Source organism: Colossoma macropomum, unplaced genomic scaffold (assembly GCF_904425465.1).
Source record: "Colossoma macropomum unplaced genomic scaffold, Colossoma_macropomum, whole genome shotgun sequence".
Lineage (NCBI taxonomy): Eukaryota > Metazoa > Chordata > Actinopteri > Characiformes > Serrasalmidae > Colossoma > Colossoma macropomum.
The window spans coordinates 16,168,976-16,195,792 of NW_023494798.1; the positions used below are offsets into that span (position 1 = coordinate 16,168,976).

The 26,817-nt window shown below is 39.9% G+C and overlaps 2 protein-coding genes across 5 annotated transcripts in view; both read right to left on the bottom strand.

Moving 5' to 3' along the window:
• Positions 1 to 1,785, bottom strand: part of eea1 (early endosome antigen 1) — a 31,423-nt gene extending 29,638 nt beyond the window's left edge. The window contains 1 exon segment of the mRNA XM_036584754.1: positions 1,437 to 1,785. Within this exon segment, the coding sequence (XP_036440647.1) occupies positions 1,437 to 1,460 (24 nt within the window). The 5' untranslated portion in view covers positions 1,461 to 1,785.
• A 952-nt stretch (positions 1,786 to 2,737) lies between these two features.
• Positions 2,738 to 25,372, bottom strand: nudt4a (nudix (nucleoside diphosphate linked moiety X)-type motif 4a). Of its 4 annotated transcripts, none has more exons than XM_036584758.1 (5): positions 24,829 to 25,372; positions 11,831 to 11,941; positions 8,319 to 8,372; positions 7,962 to 8,049; positions 2,738 to 3,957 (listed from the first exon to the last, which is right to left on the bottom strand). In XM_036584758.1, exons 1-5 carry the CDS (start codon positions 24,925 to 24,927, stop codon positions 3,758 to 3,760), a joined length of 552 nt encoding a protein of 183 aa, XP_036440651.1. In that variant the 5' UTR covers positions 24,928 to 25,372; the 3' UTR covers positions 2,738 to 3,757. The 4 variants fall into 4 exon arrangements, with proteins under 4 accessions (XP_036440651.1, XP_036440652.1, XP_036440654.1 ...); XM_036584759.1 differs by having other exon boundaries at positions 7,962 to 8,046; positions 24,829 to 25,371; XM_036584761.1 differs by having other exon boundaries at positions 7,962 to 8,046; positions 8,319 to 8,363; positions 24,829 to 25,369.
• Between the last annotated feature and the right edge of the window lie 1,445 nt (positions 25,373 to 26,817).

Consider the following 26,817-nt stretch of genomic DNA (forward strand, 5'->3'; position numbering starts at 1 on the left):
ATTATATTAACACTAATAATATTACTATTATAATAGTTATTCAAATGGGTTGCACAATATATTTTAACCTAAAAAATATATAATAACAATAACAGTAATAATAACAATAATAATATGAATCCTTTGCTGATAAACTGCTACGCTGTACATGTGTATATATCCCCTCAGAGACACGGACGGCTACATACTACACACACAGGGAGAGACACGCGTACAAGTAAGTAAGTAAGGCAGCAGTCATGAAGCAGGTTTACTTAACTGGCTTTCTCAGTGCAAAATAACAGCAGGATATGATGGTGGCACCAGTACTGCCAGTCCATCCTTAATATTTTCCCAATTCAATGAGATTTAAAACAAGTTCCTGCATATGTGCATCTCTAACCTAATTTTTCTCCTGGAGAACAGACAAACATCGGCTTAACAGCATCAGTTTTCCAGGTTTTCATTAACCTGGGTTATTTTAGTCCCCACAATGAGCTGAATACATGGCAATGTTGATGAGCAGGGGTACTGTAACTGGGCCTAGATCAGCAGAGGACAGCTGGTTTTACAATGAGTCATTCAGGATTTCAGATGACTCTTAACAGGGATAATTCAGATAACTCTTATAGTAATAATAATAGTAATAATAATAGTCAAATAGGTTCAATTTAGAACCATACACAACACATTATTTATCAGTCTGAAGAACAATTTCACCATTTTAACGAACAATTTAGGCATGAAATACTTCTATATAAAACTCATGGCTCTAAACAGAACAATTCCTTTTACTAAAGAGCCCTTGAAGAACCGCCTTTAGGAGTGCACAAGAACCTCGTTTGGTACTATACAGACCCCATTTCGCTACATGATGATCCATCTTTCACCCACTGACAGAAACAGAAGCAGATCAGCGTCAGCCTTCTGACACAAGACCACAGCACCACCTCGTAAAATGAATGGAAAATGTATGATAATAAGAACATTTAACGATAACAATGTTTCTCTCGTGAGCTCCATACACTGTTTTTTCAGTCCCACATTTAATCATTTTCAGAGGACGCTCACATCAGCTGGCTATCGCCCACTAGCTCATCTGATACAGCGGCTAGTCAGTGACTGGGCTACAGCTAACCCAGCAGTGTTCACTCAGACGGAGACCCGCTACGATAATAAACACTCGTACTGTCACGCCAGTCAGGCGTGTCGTTTTGCTCTGGTACATTAAATTTAAACTTTATAACTGTCACATGAGCATGACTAACAGACAGGCCTCCGTCTCAGTTCTTCTGTCTGCAGCCTGCCGCTGGCTTTCAGTGCAGGCCGCCAGACAAGCCTCCACTGACGGGAGTTAGCGTTAGCCGTCCGCCTCTGATTAGCTAGCTAGCTAGCCAGCCCGCTAGCTCACCATACTGAAACTGGAGTAACGTAACAGGTTTCTCCATTTGTCTTACCATTTGTAATATTCGTCTGAACATTTTCTTCGTTTGTTTTTCTTTAGCTAAAATAGTCAGAGATTTTTTCCTCGCTGGTGTCTAATGTTTTTCTCTGATGTTGCCACCTGCCCGGAGCGCAGCGTCCAGCCAGCACATGAGCGGGAAGGCGGGTCTGTGGAGCGGTGGGGAGGGACTCGCACACAGCGCGATAAGGCAGGATTTTCTGGCAGTATTTTGCTTAACTGTTATTTTAAACCATGTCAGCTCAAGAACTGTAACACGACCGACTTAATCTAAATCAGTTGCTTTCTATAGTCGTCTCATTCTCACACCAAATTCATTTGTGGTCACTCATCACACACGATGGTATTTTCCACTAATACCAGACAGCAGATGTCTACCACCTACTGGCCCGGAGGGAGGAGGTGGACCCTCTGTGGCAACAGTAAAATTGCAGTTGTTGACAGCATTCAATTCCACTGATTTAATACGCAGGGTAACGGAGAAACAACCGCTTTTTCCACAATACCACAAACAAGAAGGATCTGAATCTAGCATGTGGATTCACTGTCAGTAGGCCTGTAACTAGCAGTATTCTTGGTGGTGGTGAACACTGTAGACCAGTCTTTCCTATCCCTGGTCCTGGAGGCCCACTGCCTGGCACATTTTAGTGCTTTCCTTCCTTCAAATCGCCCACTTCAATTAAGAAAGGGCTTCTTAATGGGCTGATTATTTGGATCAGGTGTGTTGGGAGCAGGGAAGACACTAAAAAGTGCAGGGCAGTCGGCCTCAAGGACCTGGCGCTAAGAAACACTGCTCTAGACAATAGAAACATACTTTTACCCAGAAATTAATTTTAACAAACCCATGTACCCCCCTACTCTTCAGCAAACTGCCTAACACTGATGTTTTGCTTTGAAGTTTAGTTGCCTAACCTAAGCTGGGTATAGTGCATGGCAAAGTGCCAAGAGATGATGCCTTTGCTTTTCTTATATCTTATAATGTAGAAAGAATTTATGGTGTTCCATCTCTTGCCATTGTTATGGTAAAACATATTTACAAATTAATAACATTGTGATTATTTTCAACAGACCAAATACACAGAACTGTGAAATGATTTGTCTAGCATTCAATGAATTCTGTAAAGACAAAGTTTTTGAGTTTATACTGGAGATCGTCCCAAATATTCAGCATGCTGCAGCCACAGGGAATTGTGTATGTTTATATTTGCATCTTAAATTAATGTTGTCATTGCCATCATTCATTCTCAATACCAAAAGAATACTCAGTCCATATGATGTGACTCGCAAAGAGCAATACAGCATTGGCACAAAAAAGAAACGCTGTTATAATCTGTTAAATGTGCAGTTGTTCTTTTGCCTACAGTTCTGCCATTTTTGTTAATACATGTTAAATATCACACATTTGACTCAAACTTTGGCTCAAAACACTTGTTGCCTTGTCTTGGCTTTGAGGATAAACACAAACAATAGCACCAAAAGTTTTAACATGTTTAGTTTACATAAACAAATTTCAAAAATAGTTTCACTGAAGTTACATTGGGGAAACAGGTTGAAGTTTCTTTAAGTGCATGGAAAATGAAGATTACATGAGCTTAGGTTGAGTTCACATTTAAGACCAACCTGTGAAAACAACTCAAACGTTCACAGCATGTTAGAACTACAGTATCGGCATAAAATAATGTCATCTACAGCGATCAAAAGCATTGAACATGAGGATGCATCTCCTTTAAAGGCACCCGGCTCCTTCATTTCAAATCATACTATTGTACTTTGACATGTTTAAGAAAATAGCATTAAAAAAAAGATTCTTTTTTGCAATTTGGTTGTGAATTTTTACATCAAGTATTTTTTGCTCAGCCTTATAAACCTGTTAACATCTAATGAAGCTTTAGATTCATTTTCAACATTCTTTAAACCACCACTCAAACCATGAATAAATAACACTACAAATTCAACAGTTGTTTTTCAGGACTCCTTCGCCTCTTTGTAATTCCATCAAAGGCACGCAGCCATAGTTCACACTCCAAAACGTCCACCAGTGCCATGACAGTCTTCACTTCCTGCTCAATTCCAACAACTGTTTGCCTGTAGGAAACCTTCTGCAAAGAACCCTCTATACACACTTCAAGCTTGACCCATGGGTCAAAGACAGGTTCTCTACCAGCCTTTGGTTTCTCAACAGTTAAAAAAAAACAAAAAAAAAAACAAAACATCTCTCAAATAGTAAACGTGGAAATGATACATGCAAAAAATAGTCTTTTCTAGTCCAAGGAGAACGTCCTTTGTGTGGCACACAGCTGCCCCCTGTTGGCAGTTCTATCTGTGTAAGCGCGGCAGCCCACAGTCCTGTGAGGTGCTTTGGTGGAGTGGGGCGTTATCATCCGTGGGCTCCTGACTGTTGCCGTTGGTGGGGCCACAGCGAGGGGTGAGTCTGCGGAGGTACTCAGCATGAACCGGCTTGTGGCACTGCAGCACCCGGATAGCCTCGTCAATCTTAAACCACTTTCTCTTGCGACCTGAGAAACACAATGAACACTGTGAAATATTTTATACCTCAGTATACACTAGTATTTCAGATGACATGATGAAGTTGAGTTGTAAATCCACTGCTGCTGTTACCACATAGGACACCATGTTTACAAATAATGTGATAACCCGACAAGCTAGTAGCATAACTGAGCTTAACTATGGATGCTGTGATCACATAAAGTGTTCTTAGTTCTTAGGAACCCTAAATGAAAAGTTTAATTCCAAAATATATATCCATATATAACAATTTTGGAATAACAGCTGAGGCATGTTAAACATTTTCATTACTCCTATAAAGATGGTAGTAATATAGCACTGTTATTTCTTGTATGTGTAAAGCTTACTCGGAACAATAGATATGACAATAAAAAATAAAACCCATTAAATACATTCTTCATAAATTTGTTGGTTTTAAACAATTTAAATTTTTTTTTCAGATATTCTACATAAATCGATCATTAAGAAGTAAACAAAGTAATTCAGAGTAGAGAAACTTGGCGTGGTACTGTGGTAGTGATATGAACCAGCGATCGCAATATCTACAACGCATGTACAGCCTTTTTGTTTACTACCCAAAATAACCATTGAACCTACATGTGTCTCAGAGTCTTTAGATGTAATTTTGATAATGATAAAGTAATGGTAAACGCAAAAAACTTCAGGTACCATTTTACCTTACAATACCCTGCATGTACCTCTTCACCCTGCATAAATTTTAAAAATATGAAAACAACTCATACAAATCTTAAAACAATCTCTCAGGCATCAGGCAATGTATTTGTAGCCATTTTGTGTAATAGTTTTCTGTGAGGCAGCTTTTAGAGCCCATATGTCACAAGGCCAATGGGCCAGATCAGGCTCATGGCACAATCCACTCCAGCCCTCGAAATTATTTAGATTTTCTGTTAGTATTAGCCCATTTCACAATCAGCAACACTACAATCCCTAGCATGCACTGCAACGCAATTTGCATTTTTTTTAATATGGCCCTTTTAGTGGTTCAGTTTGACACCCATGTTTTAGAGGCATTAAAGGGGAATTCCACCAATTTTTCAAAATTGCTGAATAAGTCAGTTCTTGAGACGTAAACAAAGTCATTGAGTGGTTTGACGTGAAGTGGTTCTTTGTAGGGAAACTTATAGACTTCTTTACTTATAGATTTCTTTACAGTGGTGGTGATTGGAACCAGGGGTAACCATGTCAACAACACACATATAGACATTTTATTTACTATCCAAAACCACCAGTGAACCTGGATGTGTCTTCTGAGGTTTTATGTATAATGTTGATGTTGGTTTAAAAAAAAAGTAAATCTGAAAAGGTTTTGGGCTTATTTTGTTTTTGGGCTTATTTTGCCTCATAATGCCCTACATGTACACGTCTACCATGAATTAATTAAAATAATTGGATTAAAAAAATACATTATAAGCCAAAACATAACCACAAAACTATTGTAAATATATATATATAAGCATTTTATGTAATAACTTTATTGGGCTGTGTTCCTAAATATGGTTCAACCAGTGTAAGTGTAAACACCCCCGAATTAAATCTGGCAATCTGCGCTTAAACCTCGCTATTCAATTCCAAAACAAAATGTCCAACATGAATTATGGGATTGTCCAATTACTTACAGACTGCAAAGTATATTTTTAAATCTGTGAATATCTCTTACACACATACATACTCTTCTTTCCTCTGTGTGTAAAGCTTGCCTCTCTGAGTGTATTGAGGTTATGATGCCCTATTTGGCAGCCATAAGTCCAGGCAGAGTGAGCGAGGGAGGCCAGGGAGAGGGAGTGAGGAAAGTGGAGTGCAGTGACGCTGACTGGAAAACAACTGTGGCACGCCTCCCAGCAAACAAACTCTGGGCTATTTATACGGCAGCAGCAAGCAAAGGATTACCAGGTTTTCTCTTTCCACACCATCTACAAATAGTTCAAGTTTTGAATTACACAGTCTGTGGGCAAACAGTTATTTTTATGGTGTCACCCCAATAGCAAAAATGCAGCAAGTAAAGAGATTTCTATGGATTAACTGTGTGTTTGCAAAAGGCCTTAAACAGCAATGTAAAACTGTCCTTGCTTTCTTCATCATACAGCTATCCAGGTATGCCCTGACCATAAACGTATTTTTTGCTAGTTCGGACCAGACCGAAAGTCCCAGCCTCTAAACCAGTAAAGCTCTGTATTTGCAGGGCAAGTGCTTAGTGGACTTAAAGTCCCCAGTTCACTGCAGGTGGCCGGTGAGTTCACTCTCAATGTGGGGTCCACTCTCATTTTTTTTAAAGAAGTTTCAAACTGTTAGTAATCAAACATAGCACATACACCGATCAGGCATAACATTATGCTTGTTTCTACGCTCATTGTCCATTTTATCAGCTCCACTTACTATATAGGTGCACTTTGTTTTACAATTACAGACTGTAGTTCATCTGTTTCTCTGCATACTTTGTTAGCCCCCTTTTACCCTGTTCTTCAGTGGTCAGGACCCCCATGGACCCTCACAGAGCAGGTACTATTTGGGTGGTGGATCATTCTCAGCTCTGCAGTGACACTGACATGGTGGTGGTGTGTTAGTGTGTGTTGCGCTGGTATGAGTGGATCAGACACAGCAGTGCTGCTGGAGGTTTTGATAAAATAGACAATGAGCATAGAAACAAGGAGGTGGTCATAATGTTATGCCTGATCGGTGTATAGTTGACCAGCAATAAACACTACTTCTCTGAAAAGAAAAAAGGCAGAAAAAAAAGGCAAAAAAGGGCAAACTGGGGGTATTCACACCCAACTGAGTATGATATGGATTTAGTCACAACATGTCTGTTATTTTTTTGTCAGAGACGCTCCCTTAGATGGTTATTGGCATAAGACCATTCACTGGAATCGGTGGTTGGCATAGGAAAAAATCCAAATGGGAAATGAAAAGATCAGGGCCCCATTTCCTGAAAGCTAGCAGGGTATCAGCTATAGCTACAGAGCAGAGGTAAGACCCAAAGTCAGACCTACTCTACCATACAGCCACAATGATTGCGCTACAAAACTTATGGGGTACACAGCAATGAGACTCCTTGCTGCTTAGAAACATATCAATTACATTCATTTAAAAACGGGGAGTATTTATAGGACTGGTAGGTTTTTGTGGTGGATGAAACAGAGGCTGCCTCTTCAGATGGGATTTAAAACTTATAACTGGTACAATACTAAGATGGTGGCGACTCATCGTCTTGAACAAGCTATTTTTTCCTCAATGGATTATGTGCTAGTTTGTCATAGAAATAAATTTCCATTGTTTCTAGACCTAGTTAACATCAGCCAGACTAGCAATGTGCTCACATTTAGGCACATTTAGGTGTTTTAGAGTGGCAATAATTGTAAAGTGTAATATACTTACTTACTCACTAATATGAGCAACAGATATAAAAAAATTAATACTGTTTATCTGATGGTGGCAGTGTTGGTGGTCTGCCAGGTCTTGCACAGGTGTTGGGCACCCCATTTTCTCCATTTTAGGTAAGAGGAAGGTACCCAAGGTGTGTTTGGGAAATTGTTTGTGTAAATTGTAGTGTCTCTTTAAAGGGGTGAGCGACACCTTTGGTGATCAAGTGAACAGCTTTTGTTGGGAGGACAGTGTGACTTGTTGGTTTTAAGGTTGGAAGGATAGAAGAGTTTTGGGGCAGTAGGGTGTGTTATACTGATAGATTTGATATTACACATGTTGGAGGCTTTTGTGTATCTATTAAATATATGTTTCCTGCATTTTTCCCGACGGTGGAAAAAATGAGTAACTTGTACTTCTCGGCTGTTTGATTGAAAATTGAATAACAAAAGGTCTCTGACTTCTGCACACTAGTGTGCACAGAAGTAGTCTGTACAATGTGTATACAAACGTATACAGTAAGTATACAAATGATATAGCTTCAGGAATGAAATGAAAAATGCAAGAAAACCATAGAAATTAACAGCTCGTCTAAACAAGTCCTGCATGAACCTACCAATGTTAACAGAGTCCTCCCAGTCCTCCAGTGTCTCGGTGACGGTAAGCACATACACGTACGTTCGATGCTTGCTGTCTTGGTTCTGCTGCCAGAATGGGAAAAAAAACTGTTTCTGATAGTTACTACAATAACATGATGTAGAAACACACCGACTTCTATAGTGCATTTCACAATGTAAACCACAGAAAATTCATCATGAAGAATTACTGTGTCCACAACCGTCATACAGTAAGACTAGATAAAATGCAGAGTGGAATATTGAAGCCTCTTGAGGCTTTGTGATTTTTTTTCAATGTTGCATGCTAGCAGGGCCTAAAGAAACATGACTTTATGCAATCCAGGTCGGCATCTTACCTCAAAAACCCCCAGTAGCCTGCCAAGGTTGCCCCTTACACCAGCCTGTTCAGTCAGGAATAGACAGGGGAAAAAATAAGTGTGGTACATCCTCAGGAAGAGGGAAAAAAACAACATCTGCATTCTTCACTAGCTACAAGACGCTACTTTTTCATGATGTTATGCCTGCTGGCCTATCCCTGAAACTTTTAGCATTATAAATATATCTAGCATTAATAACTTGTATTTTAATATACTTACAAAGTGGACTGTATGACAATGCATGCAGACAACCACAAAAACAATGGTCCATACTCGACCACGTTTGAATTATGAGACTGATGTAGGTGAAACACATGACCCCTTGGGAAAGGACCTGACCTTTAGGCCTGAGTTGCACTACTTGTATCATAAAAAGAGATATATGGGTCTGGCTATGACATAACAAGCAGGACCGTCCAGTAGAGGTGTCTGATCACAGCGGCTTAAAAAAAGAGGATGGGCACACAGACTTGCTGGAGCTGAGCCAGCCTCCTGACCCAGGCAGATGAAGCTGATCTGAGAAGCCTGAGCTGTATATTTCCATAACACAGAGACCAGATTCCAGCATGCTTGCATAAGAACAGCGTGTCAGCTCTTGAATACTGCGAAATAACCTGACCGGTCTCTGGTTACCCTGTCTACAGAGGTCCACTCCCACTGACTGACATATTCCCAGGACAACTTATTATCAAAGATGTTCCAGTGTGATTGTTATGTAAGCTGCACTAACCACACACATTTTTCCTCACATAAACTCAGTGTTGGTTTTCATTCCCAGTCAGTGTCCTTTTTTGACACTTATTTTGCCGTTCAATAAATATGTGCCAGACAAAGCAGGCAACCTCACCAGACCTCTAGCTGGCGAGGCGCTATGAGCAACAATAGTATTCTGTCACAAACGATCACTGCAAAGAGCATTGCTGGCACAAGCCCAAAATTCAGAGAAGCTTTTTTTGATCAGGGCTTTCAAACACTACCCTACCAAGTCTGTCCTCACATGATAGAGTAATGTGCCCCAAATCAAGCTCTAGAGATGACAGATACAGTAAGTCATCATGAAATCAAATCTCAAAAAATAGCAGCGTTTCTTTGGTGGTGGGATATAGAAGAAGCTCGCTGCTGTTCACAAGAACCCTAAGTCATCCCACCACTGGCAAAGCTCCAGGAGGTAGAACGGACCCCTTGAGACTTGCCATGCCTGGCAGAATGCTGTAATTTATAAGCAGGTTTATAGGCTGCTCCTGGATTTCTCAGTGTCTCTAACACAGGTTAGGTTACAGCTCTTCATGCATCATGAGACAAACAGATCCCTAGAAATTTCAAGCAAACATTACTCGGGCTGTCTGAATCCCTGAATAGCAAACAGTGCATACAGTGTATACAAAACATTTGAACCTTAATTCAAATGTAGCCTGGGTTAGGCTTCTGAGAAAAAATGGTGAGTTAGTATAAGTAAAGCTGAAAAGGTGCTAGATGTGGTATTAAATAAGGAGCTATATTCAGTAAACAGTTCAGGATATGCTGTTAATGCATTTGATAGTTTGTTAAGTAAAACAATACAATGTCATTTATACATGACAGAAGTAGAGCTGAATGATATGGGGAAAATATCTAATACTTTAATATATAATATTTGTTAATGCAATTTACATTGGCCAAGAAGCCCAGACCTTCTACTTATATACTACTTGAGGTTTGAATGTCGAACATAGCGCCTGCCAGACTGCAAGTTAGATGTGGATGTGCTGCCATCTAGACAGTATACAAGTGTTAAGTTGTTTCTGATTGGTCAAACTTATCTACAGGCAGTTCACAAGCTCAGTGTTTTAGGTTACATTTCACTTAAAACATAGGACAACGCTGCTGATAATGTAGGCTATATTTAAAACTGCAGCTTCTGCAAATTTAAAATTGCAGTCTCGAATTGCCATTTTCATAAAAAAAAACAATAAATCTTTTAGCCCTAGACAGAATTTTATTCTTATATCCTTGCCTGTTGTGACTGTGAGAGGTTTTGACATGGCAAAACTGTTTTCAACCGGTTTATTCATAAAGATCAACACGGCAAAATCACTTTCAAACTTTGGCTTCTGTGGAAAATAAACAGAAACTTTGTGCAGCATTCATATTTTTGCATTCCATCATATCCCTGTGTGCATGTAGATATGACTGTCCTTGTTTAGGGCACTGGACACCCTGCTATGATATAACCTTACATATGGTTGCACAGAATTCCTAATCTTCAAAAAAATACTGCAACCAGGTAGAGATATGTTGATCATTGTTTGGTGTATTGCTGTTAAAAGAGATATATAAACTCATGTCATCTGTTCTGACATTAATTGCTCTGTCTTATCAAGTGTGACATCTATAGCTTTCAGCAGCAGGACAGACTTGTCATTTCTTTATATAGCCAAATATGTCCCGTGTCTAGCCTTACTTTGAAAGTCATTAGTCAAGCGTAACAAGACCTCTGTAGATTAACGAAGCCAGAGGGGTGACTTTCAGCAGCTATTAAAATGCATCAAATATCAGAGACTAATTCTCTACAAAGGGAAAGCTTAGCGCTTTCCATGAGCATATTGAAGATACCACACTCAAACTGAGGCAGTCATGAGCTTCCAGACATTGGAAGTGACTCCTTCAGCCTCATTCAGGGACATGTCTTATTCCAAATGGAGGAGGCCAATGGTAACAGGACACTGCCTCCAAATGTCACTGCCATGTCTCACAGTTGTCAACAGTTGACCCCATGGGGCAGCCTTGCCCAATGCTCCTCCAACATCACGACAACTACAACCTACCCTTGTTAATCAACCACAAAACCATTAGCACTGTAACATCCTAGACATAACGAGTGTAGAGGCACAAAGTGGAAGGTCAAAAGTTAAGGTCATAACTACTGGTTGATTATGATTACTGGTGGTTGGTGAACCCAGAGTACTGTGGTGGTATCATATGAGCATGACTCTCGTGCCTAAAGGGTCTAAAACGGTTTGAAGGTGTGGGTAAAAGTTCACAGGAATGCAGCTTTGCAGGAAAGGCATGCAATAAACCTAGCTCAGAGTAGTTTTGATGGCTGTGGCCAGTGTTGTAGTATTCTCTTACATAAAGCACCCTTAAGAAAGCTGGCAGGACTAAGTTGCCAACATGTGTGTGACATGGAGTCAGTACACAGTTTCACTCCCAGGAATATGATCGTACAAACTCCCGAAGTGGACCATGACCAGTACGTATCCATTTTAGAATAAGACAAGTGCCTCTGCACTAATATAAATTTCAACATCGCAATTCACACAGCTATAAACCAAAGAGGAAACGTTAAAAGAACAAGGGTCCTCTTGCAATGGATTTGGAACTACGGCAGTAAAAAAATCATTTAGGCTGTATTTTGTTGATTTTATTTCTGTGTTTATGTCTGTGTTTTATTTACACCTTTCTCCCAAACTGAACGGAGAGAAGGAGTGAGTTTGTATGTGGGCTAAGCTCACCTCTTCATAGACTTCCCTTACAGCGGCTCCACACGGCTCCTCCTCCGGCTCCATCCCCCCTCCTGGAACGATCCACTGATCCGGGTGCCGGCTGCTGCTCACAAGCAACACCTGCCAATGACCCCCCCACCACATATCACATATACACACACACACACACCAAACACAGAGGTAAAGCTCAGTCAGCAAGCAGCCAAACCCACCATGATAACCAGCTTATCACCATATCAAAGTTACGTAACTGATGGCATCCAGGCAATGCTAGCAGCAAAGACACACATCCACCCCAGCTGTGGTCAGAACGTGACATTAGTCAAATGAGTACAATTATAACACAGAGAGAGTAATAGCCCTTAGACGTTGAGAGCTATTATTATCGTTTTGCTATGTATTCAATTTACATTACACAGTTATGTATTCAATTTACACACTTTACACACTTTACATTCTGTAGAAACAGGTTTTCATAGTCTATGTGAAATAATAACAAAAACAAGGCTTTTTGTTTTGCTTTTCCACAATACAAGACTATCTTTTATGCTCATGAACACAAATATGGTTCGGCTGAATCTTCCAAATAATTTGAAAGCATATTATTCAAACTTATCAAAGAAGTTCTCTGTTGTTTCAGTGAGTTGTGAGTGAGAAATAAACAAAACAAAAGCAGAGGTCTATATGGGGGTTGAGTAATCTATTCAAGCTATCCTGTACTTAATTTTTTATTTGTAGAAGCACTGATTATAGTTAAAAGTATGTGCTCAGTGTGGCTAATCCAAAAAAAAAAAAGAAATCATTTTTAAATCATCTTAAGCTGTTATGTTTGCTCTGGGCCTCATTTGACTCAGCCATTTATATTTAAAGTTCCATTTGCATGCCCCTTCCCCATGACTGATCAGCAGTAAACGCAGTTGCACATCGGCACTTGAACATGGTTTGCTTTTAATTTCCGCTATCGCTCTAAAGCAAACTGAGAATAACCTGATCTGATCTGAGCACATTCACCTAATTCTGCATTATGCAACAAATCATCTTGCTTGATCATCAAAATATCCTTTAAGAAGATCAGGCAGGCTCATAAAGTCATGAGCTCTGACAGATAAATAAGGCTTTCTTGGTTCATTCTCCATAAGTGAATGGATGTATTAGACCAACTAAAGAAATGTGGATTTTGGAGAGAAGGATATGTGAAAACAATATTAACTAAAAAGCATAGCTTACTATTTCATACTTCTAGGAGAACAGACAGTGCCCTTGTATGTACTGAGACAAGTCAAAAGTAATATTTTTGCTGTATGTCCAAAATTATTGGATTAAAGACTAAAAACATGATTAAAAATACGAGTTTTATTAGTAACTCAATTCTCCTCATGGTTAAGGAGGCAATAGCTGATCAGGGGAAGAGTAAAACTCTTTAAAACAGACTCTTCAGACTGAGGGAGAAAAGACAAGAGCTTGGGACCGGATACAGGAGACTTTTATTCATGTAAGGCATATTTTTGCAGTTATTGTTTTATTTTCTGTTTTTGATTTTGAAATGAAGCTGTTGTTCATCTGTGCTGATCACTGACTGGGGCTTCCTGAGTCCTTGTTTGGTGTCTTTAGCATGTTCCTTCGGAGTCATTAGGCAAAAAGAACATTACGACTATGGAACTGAAATTGAGACAACTTTAACCTTTAACATTTATATTTTCATACATCTACAATTAACACACTCACTGTGTCACTAACTTTCTGCTCCAAGGTGGATAACCCTTACATGTATGCACAGCTGACAAACACTCTGTTCTCTTTAATCATTGAGAGCCAACTCAAGGCGCAATTCTCTGATTTCATCCATCACTGCGACCTCTGGACACCCTCCTATCGTTCTCCCTCCTTAATGCACTAATGCGAAACAGCTGCACTAATGTCTCTTCAGTATCTAAATATGACATCTGTCTAGTTTCTATTCTCATCTCTCCACATTAGGCTGATCACACTGACTCCAGCTCTAATGAGGAGCTAAAACCTCCAGCGTCATGGAGGGATTGAGAACTACTGGGATTCTACTGAATACTGTGAATTTTAATCAGCATTTTAGAAGGTAATTCAATATCAGACAAACCACTTCAGACAATTCGGTTTCAGTACAAGTGACAGAATTGTGTAGGTCATCTGGGTGGAAAAAAAGACTAAAACAATCCAACGGAAGCCAAAGTGAGAATTCAGAGAATTCATTAAAACCCAGCAGACTGATTGAACTGTCCCAACCAGGCCAAATAAAATATGGCAGCAATTCTTCAGCCAAACCTCAGCTCAACAATAAAAGACAGCCCAGCGGCCAGTACTGGTGCAGCAGATATTGGGGCCATCTGACTGATGGGTCACATGCCCTGTCAGGGCAGTACTGCCTTGCTGCAGATAGTAACTAGTTACATTTACTCAGTTACATGCATGAGAAAAACAAAAAAACAAAATGTATTTGAACGAGTATTTTTTAATCATATTGTTTTTTAAAAAAGAACAGCCAAACAAATTTCTTCTGCTGACTAATTCTGGATGTATAAAAAAAGTTCTGTTGCAATCCATTACTGAAGGCTATTCTGGCTTAAAACTAACGTTTAAGATGTGGTTTGTCATGAAAGAGGCAGTTTTTCCAAACTCTCATAATTTTGACATTGTAATACTTTTACTTCTACTCAGTTATATTTTTGCCATTCATGTTCAGTTACTAATTCTTTTTTTGTGTTTAATTTTATTCTGTTTTGTTGTTGACCACATCTGTACTGCTTTGTGATTGGTCACATCTGACTTTGGAGCTTCAGCATTTAATTGTAGATCAAAATAATCCAAAAATCCAGTGCAGTTCTAAACGTTACTCAGCACTTAAGCAAGTTTTTCACCTGGTACTTTTGTACTTTTTTACTCAAGTTGTTTTATTTGATGGTACTTGTGTCATTATTTTATCCTAGCATCAGTACTTTTACTTGAATATTGATTTAGGTTACTCTACCCACCTCTGGTGTTTTCATTCATCAATGTTCTTGCACTACACTCAGCAGGCCTTAAGCAAATACATCATACAACCACTGAGAATCCCTGTGGTGTCAACAAATCCTGACTGCTAGCCTAGCCACTGATTTAGGCTCCTAAATATAACAAAGCTAGCATTAGTGTAGTTCTTATATTGGTTGGTGAGCAAAATTGAAGAAAGCCTGCGGAGTATAGTATACTTAGAAGTGAAAAATATATGGAGGCGAGTGTCAAAGTCAGAGTGATTACCCAGCATACAAGAGAACACCCTCATACATTGAGATTTCCCCCTCCAGACACCTCCAGCCTCCTTCTACTCCTCATCTGATGGGTTATTTCTTTTGCCCAAGGAATCCATTCCTCCACTGTAATGATGATTTGAAGAGTTACCACAGTTACACAACTGCAATAAAACATTTAGCTTCCTAGCGGTAATGTAAGCTATCTGGCTTCCTTCTGTTTTCACCAGCTAGATCATAAAAACAAATTCAAACACACTGCCCCAAAAATCCATGCCAAACCAATTGTAGTTTATCACAAGCACTCTTCAAGATGAGTCATCAGGAGGGGTTTTCTTGGTCTTTAAAACAACAAAATCTCCCTCTGGAGCAGTGATGTCTGATCTTATCCACAAAGGGCTGGTATGGCTGCACGTTTTCATTCCAAACGAGCAGGAGCACACCTGATTCCACTTGTTTAATCAATTGCTCAGCCTTCAACCAACTGATCATGTAAGCTCTTGCTTTGTTGGAATGAAAACTTGCACCCATACCGGCCCTTTGTCGATAAGACTGGACACCTGTGTGGCACTACTGTAAAAGCTGTAGTAGTATTAGGTGTAGTTTTTATATTGACTGTAGTGTACTTTTATGAAGTTGTTTGATCTGGTACTCCTGCTTAAGTTGTTTTTTGGAAAGATCATTTTACTTGAGTCATTATTTCATAGAAGTTCCCAAACTTTTGCCTGAGTGTGGGTTTTAGCCAGATATACACTGTGTGATTTTAGCCCATTTTTAAGTCAATCTGGTCGGAGCTGACTGAATTTTATGATCGGGCTGAATTTCAGCCTCATCTGCTGTCGTTTGACATGCAGTGTAAGGAGGGAAGTGATGCCTGATTAACTGTGAATGCACTTTGTCCAGTATGAAATTGTGCACACGGAGTGCAGGAGCCAGTATTTTAATTCCTATGTAGAGAGCAGGGAGACGTTTGAGATTTAGCCGAATTTTTTCTTGGGACCCGGACGTTTAGTGTCATTCATTATTCTGAATGAAACAGCTTTATTGGAAATTGTCCATAGACAGAGCTGTCTGTCGATACTGCGTTTCACCTGCAGTGTGAGCACCCATGCTGCAGCATGTCTGAAGCTCTGAAGCATTTTTCAGTGCCTGTCCATGTATTCAACAATCTTACTGCATACTGCTGCTGTCGCTATAGCAAAAGGGTGATGTTTTAAAATGGTGATCACTTAAATGGAAATAACTTCATAAGCGTTTTAGTCTTGTGGGCCCTGACTTGGAGAATTTGTAAACCCAGATGAAAAGTGGAAAGCCAGTTAGAAAAAAACCCTTACTGTTGATCCCTGCCAGTGACATATCTCTTGTAACACTGACCCTGTTCAGAGATTCCCATGCCAAATGTGCCACTGCTCTGGCCTAATGCGTTTCATTAACACTGTGGCATTTACATTTCCACAGGGAGCAGCAATAAATCAGATTCCACCGAACCACCTCTCACAATAAATTAACAATAAACGAACTCAGTAAAGACATCTGATTGCAAGTCAACATATTACTGAGCTACTATGCACCGTTCACAAACTTGGAGAACTGTTCTCCTGCATTAGCACGTTATACAATTACAACTCAAAGGCTCAAAAGGAGAAAGTGTTTATGGTATGAGGTCAGGGGGATAAATGTTCATGGGGCACGTATCTGAGTGTGACATTCTCTCTGAAACAGCAGTACTGGACACAAGCTGACACTGAAACTAACACTACAGCACTGATGAGAGCTTAAGCAAAACTTTACTTCACAGTAAACTGAACTAGATAACAACAAGGATGTGGTCACAACAAGCTGCATCGCCCACAGAAATACTCAGAATTCCTCAGGGTTTAGAGCACTTTACTGTAAATATTCCAGCAAATATTATGCCCTCAAGCACTTTAACTTGCCTTGGCTCACACAAACAGCGACTTCAATAACTGCAGTCAATTATTAATTCAGATTAATGCTCCTTCATGCTTTGTGTTGCAAAAGTTATGTCTGCTACCATTCATCAGACACTTCCTTGATTTCTGGATTTAGTTCTGTTGTTCAGGTTTGATCTAGTCAGCAGGGTCACTGTTATGACTACAACTGTGACTGCTGCGATATGACTTACTGAACCAGGTTATTGGTGTTTTGTGAACCTTGCTCTGTCACAAAGATGTTCAAGAGTGTATCAAAGAGTGTTTAAGAAAACCTGTCTGAAATATTCTCTTAAATATTCTCTTACATTTTTAATATATTATCATGAGCTTCTCTTTGTAGATTCAACTCCTAGTCATTTCATTCTTCTACTAGTCCGGAGGTCGGCAACCCAAATGTTAAGAAGAGCCATTTTGTCCTTTCAACAAAAATCAAACCACCTTGGGAGCCACAACTTTTTATGTCCATTTTACCATCTTGGCTGTAAATATGTCTCAGTATGTGCTAGGATAGGCTAAATATAAATGAAAACACAGACTTACTTTGCTCTGCTCTAAGCTTTAGCTCAGTTCTAGCCACTTTTCTTGCATCTCCAGCAGGAAACTTTTCCACAAAAGTTACAAATCGTTTCATGTAAAATTGCTCTCAACGTTCGACTTTTTACGAGGCTCAGCTTCTCATTCACCAGCTTCTTGTTTTAATTTTTCTGTTCCACCTTCAACGGTGCCTGAGGTGACAGAATGTAACTGCTGCACCATTTAAGTGGAACGGGAACAAGAAGCTGGCGAGCGAGAAGCCGACTTTAGCTTCGCAACTTTTTAGTGTTTGACAGTTTCTCGTTGCAGATTAAACGTAAGAGGAAACCAGCTGGAGTGTTTATAAATGCAAACAAGTCAGTTCGTCTCCAAATTATCAATGTTTGTCTTAGATCTTTCTCTTTGCCTTTTCATTGTCTGTTGTCTGCGTTGCCATATGACCTGTAGTCTGCACGCCAACCTTCAGAGTTAAAGGACAGTGAATTAGCAGTTGTAGGCTACAATTACTCCAGTGCTTAAGACCATTTATTTTTAAAACTGTGCTCGAACGATCAGCAGGGCTTTATTTTACTGCAAAGGAGGATTATTTCATTTTTACCTACAAACCTAATTCTGCTGTGGAGCTGCAACAGGGTGGTAGAAGAGGCGCATGTTGCCGACCCCTGCGCTAGTTCTTTCATTATGACATTCACAAAACAAAGAGCAGCTAGCACTTTTAAAGTGTGTAAAAATATAAAAACAAAGCTTTCTCATGACAATAGCAATATTGTATTTTAGTGAGTGATGCCAGATTTAATGCTCCTGGTTGACCAGTGAGAGGTAACAAATCTTAAGACACTTTGTTTTTGTTTTTTTATTATACTTCTTATGCATATGCCCACTTTAAATTTACACCCATAATGTTTTCTGACTTTGTACTCCGTTTTTCCATTTGAGTGTTTAATAATGTAAGCTCCTCCACCTTCACCGTGTTCACTACTTGCTGCACAAAATGTTGCCAACCAGTTGCAGGACCACATACTCCTTTGTTCATATTTATAAGTACAAAGTCAAAAGATATTATGTCTGTAAATTTGAAGCAGATATATCCACTGGACATGCATTAAAAAACAAAAAGTCTCTGAAAGCTGGTTTACCCTCACAGTATGTGCATCACCATCAGACTGATAGTAGCCCAGATACTATCATTTCATCAAGGCCATTTACTAGGCCCAACACTCATACAGCGCAGCGAGAGAAATCTGGCAAGCAAGGCTGCCTTGTCTGGGCCAATGAGCTGAGGAACGACAGACTCCCAGCCCAGCGTCAAACCACATGCACACGGTTTACAAAAGCACAGGATCAGCAGTTGTCTTTCTGTATGAGAACAGAAAGCTTAACTGCACTGTGGTGTCGAGCACGTACACTCTGACTGGACAGTAAACAAAAGAATTTAACGCACGCCTTCCTCTGGACACAGAGCAGGCCTGTAGTGTGATCAATCAGCATTATTTCAACCACTTTCAGTGTAAATGACGATACATGAAATAGTTTTTGAAAGTATATTTTAAAACCTGACAGTGAAGGTGCCTAAGGTTATTTGAAATTGTGAATGGCTTGATCAGCCAAATTTCCACCTATCAATTAAATCTTGAGAAACTGTTAATGTTAATCTAAAGGGTAATAGTACCATTTAATATTGTAATAAAGTATAATAGTGTAGCATTTAATATTTCACCCAAACAGTGAAAATAGTGAACAAACATGTATGTGTAGATTAAACTATCTGATCTTGTGTCTGTCACTTTCAATTTTAGAATAACCTAATACCTGTTATCTGCCTGCAGAAGTTTTGTCTGGCTAAAACTGTCCTCATGCAGAGTTCTGATAAAGCCTGTCAGAGAAAATCTGTGGATTGATGCAGTTTTAATAGTACCTTACTCTGGTTACATCTCTCCTAGTAACAGCACGGATTCAGAAGGTCAATATATCATGAATGGCCAAATAGTGGGAGAAAAGGCACTTTGAAATCAATTGACTGATTGAATTCAGTGTACTGAATCCATTTCAAAGGGGTCTGCAGTGTACGCAACAAGAATGCTGTGACGTACAAACAGTGCTGCGATTGAACATGGCACTCAATATTATCAGCAGTAGATTAAGTAGGAAAGTAGGTGTCCAAGTGAGAAAGAATGGAAAGTGTGAAGTGAGAGAATGAGAGGTCCAGTGTGCCCTTCCCTCAGAAGTGACTAGAAGAGAAAACATGAAGAGAAGCGACGAGAAGAGAAAAGAAGGACAAAACAGGAGAAGACGAAAAGAGACGAGAAGAGACGAAATGAGAAGGGATGAAATGAGACAAGAAGAGACAAGAAGCGAACGGATGAGAAGAAAAAACATGAGAAGGGACGAAAAGAGATAAGAAGAAAAAGGAAAGACGAGGAAAGAAGGGAAAAAAATACAAAAAGAGAAGCAAGAGTAAACAACAAGAGAAGAGACAAGAACTGAAGAGACGAGAAAGGAAAGAATGAGAAAAGAAGAGAAATAAGAAGACACTAGACAAAAAGGAGTGGGACTGGACGCATCGAGTTGACACCAGATGAAAGGAGAAGGGACCAGAAGAAAAATAAAAAGAAGACATCAGACAAGAAGTAAAGAGATGAGAAGAGAAATAACGTGAAGGCACCAGATGAAAAAAAGAGAGAAGAAGAGAAATTACAAGACAACAGACAAAAACAGAAGTGATGAGAAGAGAAATCCTGAGAAGACACTAGACAAAAAGAGAAGGTAAAGAAGAGCAAAAAAAGGCCAAGAATTGAAGTAGAAAAGATTAGGAGAAATGATGAGAAGATGCCAGACAAAAAGAGAAGAAAGGAGAAAAGAAATAAACACACAATCAGACAAGAAGCAAGAAGATAACCAGACCGAAAGAGAAGAGCTGAGAGGAGAAATACCGAGAAGACACCAGATGATGAGAAGAGAAGATTGACAAGGTGGAAATAGGAATCTGTCAGGGGACAGCCATGGCTTCATTCCACTTCTATAAATTGCTGCTGATAGGTCACTTGGTGCTTCAGCACATAGTGTAACTTGCTTCCCCCACTGCTCCCCCTCACTGTCCCAATCACATGGAGGAGACCTGAAGGATTGTGCCCTTTTGCTATGCCAAATATTCAGGCCCCAAGGCTCCCATGCCACCAGAAGCCCCCTTGAGTCGTCCACCATTGAGGTTCATTTCAGTAATGGGACACTTCAGAATGTTTACCTTTAAAACTGAACAACTGCTTTCATAACTTCAGCTAATTTGATCTTTTCTACAGTACATCCCAACTTTAAACTTCCACAGTGTAAAATCTGAACTGAGCTTGTGTGAGTCGGGCAACAGAACAGATCACACAGCTGCAATGTACTTCACACAGCCAAAAGTGTGAATGCTTTTTTCAGCAACTCCCTCTGTGGGATGATTACTCATAGCTTTCTTCGTCCATGTTATCATGTTTCTAAACATAAGTGAAAACACTCCTGTGGTTTAATTAAGCTTTATTCTCTAACACATAGCTTGATGGAGCTCAGTGATGGAAGCATTTGTGAGGATAATTGTAGTCTAGACATTTATAGGCACTGAACATTCACTGAATCCAATCATTACTTTCCAGTGAGGTCACAAATGGAGCAAATACTAAATTAGGACAAATGTAACTGGAATACCAAGTATACAGAAGGTAATCAAATACTGCGTTAAATCTAGTACAACCATCTGATCTCCAATGTAGGCTAAACTCCTTTACATAGAAGATAATAAAATCAGATTTGAATCTACTGAAAAAAAAATGTTGCCACAGAAACAACACATTTCACATTTCCCAGAACAAACTGGATAAATTATGTAAATATTTCATGTTGTTCCGACTCACTGTATTACTAAATCAATATTGTTCTTTTTTTTACACAATTAACTTGCTAACTTCTAAAACGCCTTTCAGTAAATGGAGCCTCAACCCACAGCTTCTGCCCTGTGGACAATTTTATTGCTCAAATGTTGCCCTTTCATGGCTCAAGGGACTCAATAATGATTTTCCTAAAATTCCTGGATAAACTGCATTAGACAAAAAGGAGATCTGTGATGCAGAGAGATAAAGGAGAGATAAGTGTTACTGTCTTGGCAAATATGAGCACAATGTGTGCCTTTATTAAGACTCATGCTCAAGATTACTGGGGTCTTTTTCCCAGGAGAAACATCTGAGCAAGCAAAAGACCCCCTTGTCTTTCCATCTGATTTCATTGTTATCTAGGAGAAACTGCAGAGATCTCTTTTTTTGAATTTGTCTTTTCTATGGGAAGGGCTACAATAAATCTTTTTAGTAATAGTTTGCCTGTCGACATAATGGCCAATGACCTCCAAATACTTCAGACATGCTGCTTGTTTATTATTATATTATTATATTGTTTATTGCTCGCTGTTTATGGTCATAGTATCTGTATTATTCAAAAACAACCGCAGTTCTACTTTGCGGAGCAATACGCAAACATTCATTTACTCATCTCATATATTACTTGTTGTAAAGCAAATGAGTAGAGGTGCTCCACTGTCCCTTTGCCCGTTTGCCCTGCTAATGCTGCGTCAGTAAGGTCACAAAGTTACCACACTTCGAGAAAATTACGGGACAGAGATGTAAGGAGGCAGCACTTTCATAGACACCACTGAGTTGTACTATGTTACTATATTTAAATATTGTTTTGGAAGATTTACACTTTGATCAAGTAGTGCTGAGACTGACTACTTGCACTCTTAAACAGTTACATTTTCAAGAGAAAACATACTTTTTTAATTCTCACATTAACATCTAGTCCTTCAAAGTACTTGTTACAAATCTCAAAAAGTCAGCAGATTTGTCTATTTTTTTTCTCCTGCCAATTAGTCGAGTTCTCTTTGAATACCTTTTTATTAAAACATCCAATCAATATTCACATGTACGTAAAATAAAACTGCCCACAACTATGCAAATTCATCTTTGTGCAAGAACCAGTACTGCCCATTAGCCGCCACACAACATGTTTTACATATATGTAAAGGGCAACTCCACCCATTTTCACAATTTCTGCATAACTAAATGCTAAGGATTTAAATAAGAGTGGTTTGGTTTGAAATGCTCCATTCTAAAGAAACTTGCCGAGTCAAAACTGTTCACAGTTTGTGGTGACAAGAACCAGCCGTCCACCTCTATAAGCTCCCTCACAGAAAGTTATTACATGAAATGGTCATGAACACATTGCCTGATGTCTGAGACATTGTTTTGCAGTAGTATTGTGGTAAAGTGTATTTTAATTAGTTTATTTATTAATGCATTCATGGTAGAAGGATACAAGAAGGTTGTTCTAAGGCAAAATAGTTCCCAAAGAAAACTTTTTTATTAAAATATTTCCCACTATTTTACCATCATCAACATTACATTCATAAACTTAGAAGATATGTGTAGGTTCACTGGTGGTTTTGGATAGTAAATAAAACAACTATTTGTGTTGTAGACATTCCTATCATCACCACTGCAAGGAAATCGGTAAGGACGTTGGTAAGTTTCTTTACAAATTAATTATTTCACATCAAACCACTCTGAGTGACTTTGTTTATATCTCAACCACTGCAATATGCAGAAATTTTTAAAAATTAGTGGAATTCCCCTTCAAACATGGAAACTTTTTGACCTTCACTATATACTTTTATATATTTTGTGGCTCCATACTTCCACTTCTAACTAAAGACTCTGACACAGTTCCCACACTTTCACTTAAAAACTGTTTCTCTGTACTTTTTTCCCCACCCCTGGAAGCAAATGAAGCAATAAGTGAGCAAAAAAAACAAAAAAGCACTAAGATTTGGTGCTGGGCCCCATTCTGTGGCACAATGGTGCATACTGGGACAAGTGCCCTGTTCAGAGGCACAGAGCTCAGAGGGAGACTGGAGACGTTAAAGTCCACAGCGCACTGTGATCCCCTCCTAGAACTTGAACCAACAAGACCTCCCTTAAGGCCTTAAACTCTGACCCAATGCCCCCCTAGTTTGACTAAAGCAGGGAAGCTGTGAAGGTGAAGCCGTTAGTTTCACTGATGCCATTGACCTAAAACAGAGTCACTTTAGTCACTGATTCAGACGGTTTGCAGTTCTTCACTGCTATACAACAAATCTGCAGGTGTTAGGCCAATAAAGTCCAGAGGTGGGTAGTAGCATTGAACTATTCTCAAGTCAAAGAGCTGTTAATTCAATGAAATTATGACTTGAGGAGAAGAAAAAGCAGCTAACAAAACCAACACAAGTAGTTAGGTCAAGTTCTGAATTCCCTACAAAACTGCAGTGGAACTTTCAGCATCTAGACTTTTAAGATGGACAATGAAGCTTGTTAGGCACTATTCCTCTCTTCTTGGGGTCCTTTTGGTCTAAAACAAAATAACAGGCCTCAAAACAGGGCAACAACAGTGCAATGCAAGTACTGTCACCAACTCAAAAGAGTTAAGTTACACACAAAAAGAAAACATGAGCCAAATGCACTGGATTAAAATGGAACTGAGTTGAAGCAGATTCCTTTCCTCATAAACATCCATTCCTTTAAGTAAATGACAGCCTGTTCAAGGGTACTATTCAAAGCTTAAGAATGTGATACTAACGCTCTGCACTGGAAGTCAGAGTCAGAACTGAAAAACGAAGAGCAGCCGAGCACAGTGAACACAGTGAATACAGTCTGATAAGTGAAATGAAAGTTGGGTAACATGGAACCGTTCTGCACCTTCTGTTCACCTACAACAGCCCTACTGTCTGAACCTGTGACTGACAGGCTTGTTTTGTAGTGAAGTTAAGGTCATTTCAGTGCTTCAGGAAGTTAGGCAGATGACCTGTATCGCAACAGAGCAAGAAGAGCTCAGCCAGGCTCTTTTCACTCCTGCACATGTTGGCTGAAGGCTGAGTGGTGAAGTGCTGCTGCCATAGGTGTGAATGGGATTCCACTGGTAGGACTGCCGTGCCAAATCAGCTCGGCCAATGCCGGACACGCGTCTATAAAAGTGACAGACTGCTGTTAAAACCCTGATTAGGCCACTCAAGCAGATGCTAAGGGAACATGATACGCATTTGTTAGTTCTCTTAGACCAGCCAAAAGTTTGGCACGAGGGCTGAGTTCTGGGAGTCGGTGAGATTAGGAGCCATGAGACAAGCAGTGAACCGTTCGCCGAGTCTGAACGTCGTGAAGTGTGAAGCGAGGAATACAGAGAGAAAGTGCTGAACACGACCCACCTCGTCCTCGCGGTCGTTCTTGAAGCACAGACATGCGGCCCGCTTTTTGAAGCCTTCGCCGTCGTACGTCCTTGTCTGGTTTGGCTTAAATTTCATCATGTATTCCAGATTTTTGAGCTTCTCCGCAGATACAGATGCAGGTGAGGAATGAAGTGTTTCACACAGGCGGACGGTGCGGGTTTCCACTCTCGCTGCCCCTCAGGCCGACGGAAGAAACTCGCCCCCAGCTCTCCGCGCTGTTTCTCTCACTGCTGCTTTATTTTGAAGCTGGAGTGTGGTGCTGCTGTGCCGGCTCTCTCTTCCCCCCCATGGCTCCTCTCTCCGCTCTCTCTCCTCTCTTCTATCTCCTCTTTACTCTCTCTCTCTCTCTCTCTTCTCTCTCTCCGCGAGCTTCAACAGTGCGCAGCCGCCGCTCGAGCCTCAACAGGAGAAAATGAGACAGATCTCCACCGGGATGCGCGAGCAGCGCTGTGAGGGAGGAGAAAACGCTGTAAAGCGGAGCACGCCTCCTCCTTCTCCTCTTCCTCTGCACACAGGGCCTCATGATCAGCCTGCAGTGTGGGGAGACCGCGCGGACACGCGGCATTGTTTAACAGCGCGGCGCTGCTGTGGCGCCATCTAGCGGCCGAACAGGACACAGCATACCACAGCCGTATTTCAGATACTGAGAGTTTTTGGGGCCCCAATCTTTCCAGCTGATGTGCTGCAAAACTGGAGGCTAACTAATAACAGTGACTAAGACAAGCTGTCTAAATGATACACACTCTTAACAAGGTTCTTCAATGGCTCTTTAGTAAAGACAACGGTTCTAGATAGAACTATAGACCATAGAACCAAAGAACCATTTGCATGCTTAAATGGTTCTTTAAATGGTGAAATGGTTCTTTAATGGAGAATGCGTTCTATATGGCTCTAAACAGAACCTTTTGGAAAATGGTACTATAAAGCATCAAAAAAGGTTTTTCTACTGTTACAAGCTTGACATCGTAACAACAGCAGAACCCTTTTTCAAAATGCTTCTATATAGAACCATACACAACACATTCTGCATCATCATGCAAAGCATGCAAATGGTTCTTTGAGTGTTAATGGTTCTATCTAGAACCATTGTCTTTACTAAAGTACCCTTGAAAAACCACCTTTTTTGAAAGTGTACATTTATAAATGGCTAATTTGTGTATTGCTGATGAGTGGACGCTTGTTATGGATTCTACTCTGCTGAAAAATGACCATTAGACACTATTCCAATAGAGACCACTAGTTTCCTGAACTACCTTTAGATCCCATTAGGAAAACGTCAGATGCATTTAGAATCAGCCATTAGTCACCTGTTAATCCATTAGGATCCTTTACACTGTGATATCAACCCATTAAAAAAGCCAAAGCACATCACAAAACAATCAGGGACCAACAGAAACACTTACTGGTTTCTGTGGGTTTTATAGGGTAATAAGTTACATTTTTACATTTCAACAAGTTACACATTAAATCAGCTTTCTCAGTGTGTTCTTGATCCAGGGTCTGTCTCACGATATAGTATTTCTTGCTTATCCAGTTAACTTTAAACTTGGATCTAACCCTTGTGGCAGTGGCGACAGCATTGCTTTTTTATTGCTAGAAATGCTTTATTTTCTATATATTTAGTCAGTATATTTTCTTTTTCCTTCTTTGGCAACTGCTTCTCAGTCAGAAAGCATGTCTAACTTCAAGACCCCAGATTAACAATTACTTATTTTCTAAATACAAGCCAAAACAAATGGCTTAACAAACACCACAAAATAAAAGAACACACCTTTATCTTTAAGCTTTGGCTCCTCATCTCTTTTTCTTGTTTTTCAGGTCCAGATGCATACATTCTTTTTTGAGACATGATTAAGCGGCAGTTTTTTTTCCCCTCACTCGAGCATTTTAGGCAACAGAGCGGTTCAGTCGTAATCCAGAAGTTGTTAGGGGGCCCCTGTCACCACAGGGCTCTCAGCAGCTGCTTAG

What these genes read in the sequence shown, in the direction of transcription:
- nudt4a (XM_036584758.1), bottom strand. Translation starts at nt 24,927, where the DNA reads ATGATGAAATTTAAGCCAAACCAGACAAGGACGTACGACGGCGAAGGC. An exon ending in GGCTACTGGGGGTTTTTGAG is followed by an intron (nt 8,050 to 8,318) that starts GTAAGATGCCGA and finishes CCATTCTGGCAG; the next exon opens with CAGAACCAAGACAGCAAGCA. An exon ending in GGAGGACTCTGTTAACATTG is followed by an intron (nt 3,958 to 7,961) that starts GTAGGTTCATGC and finishes TGTGTTTCTCAG; the next exon opens with GTCGCAAGAGAAAGTGGTTT.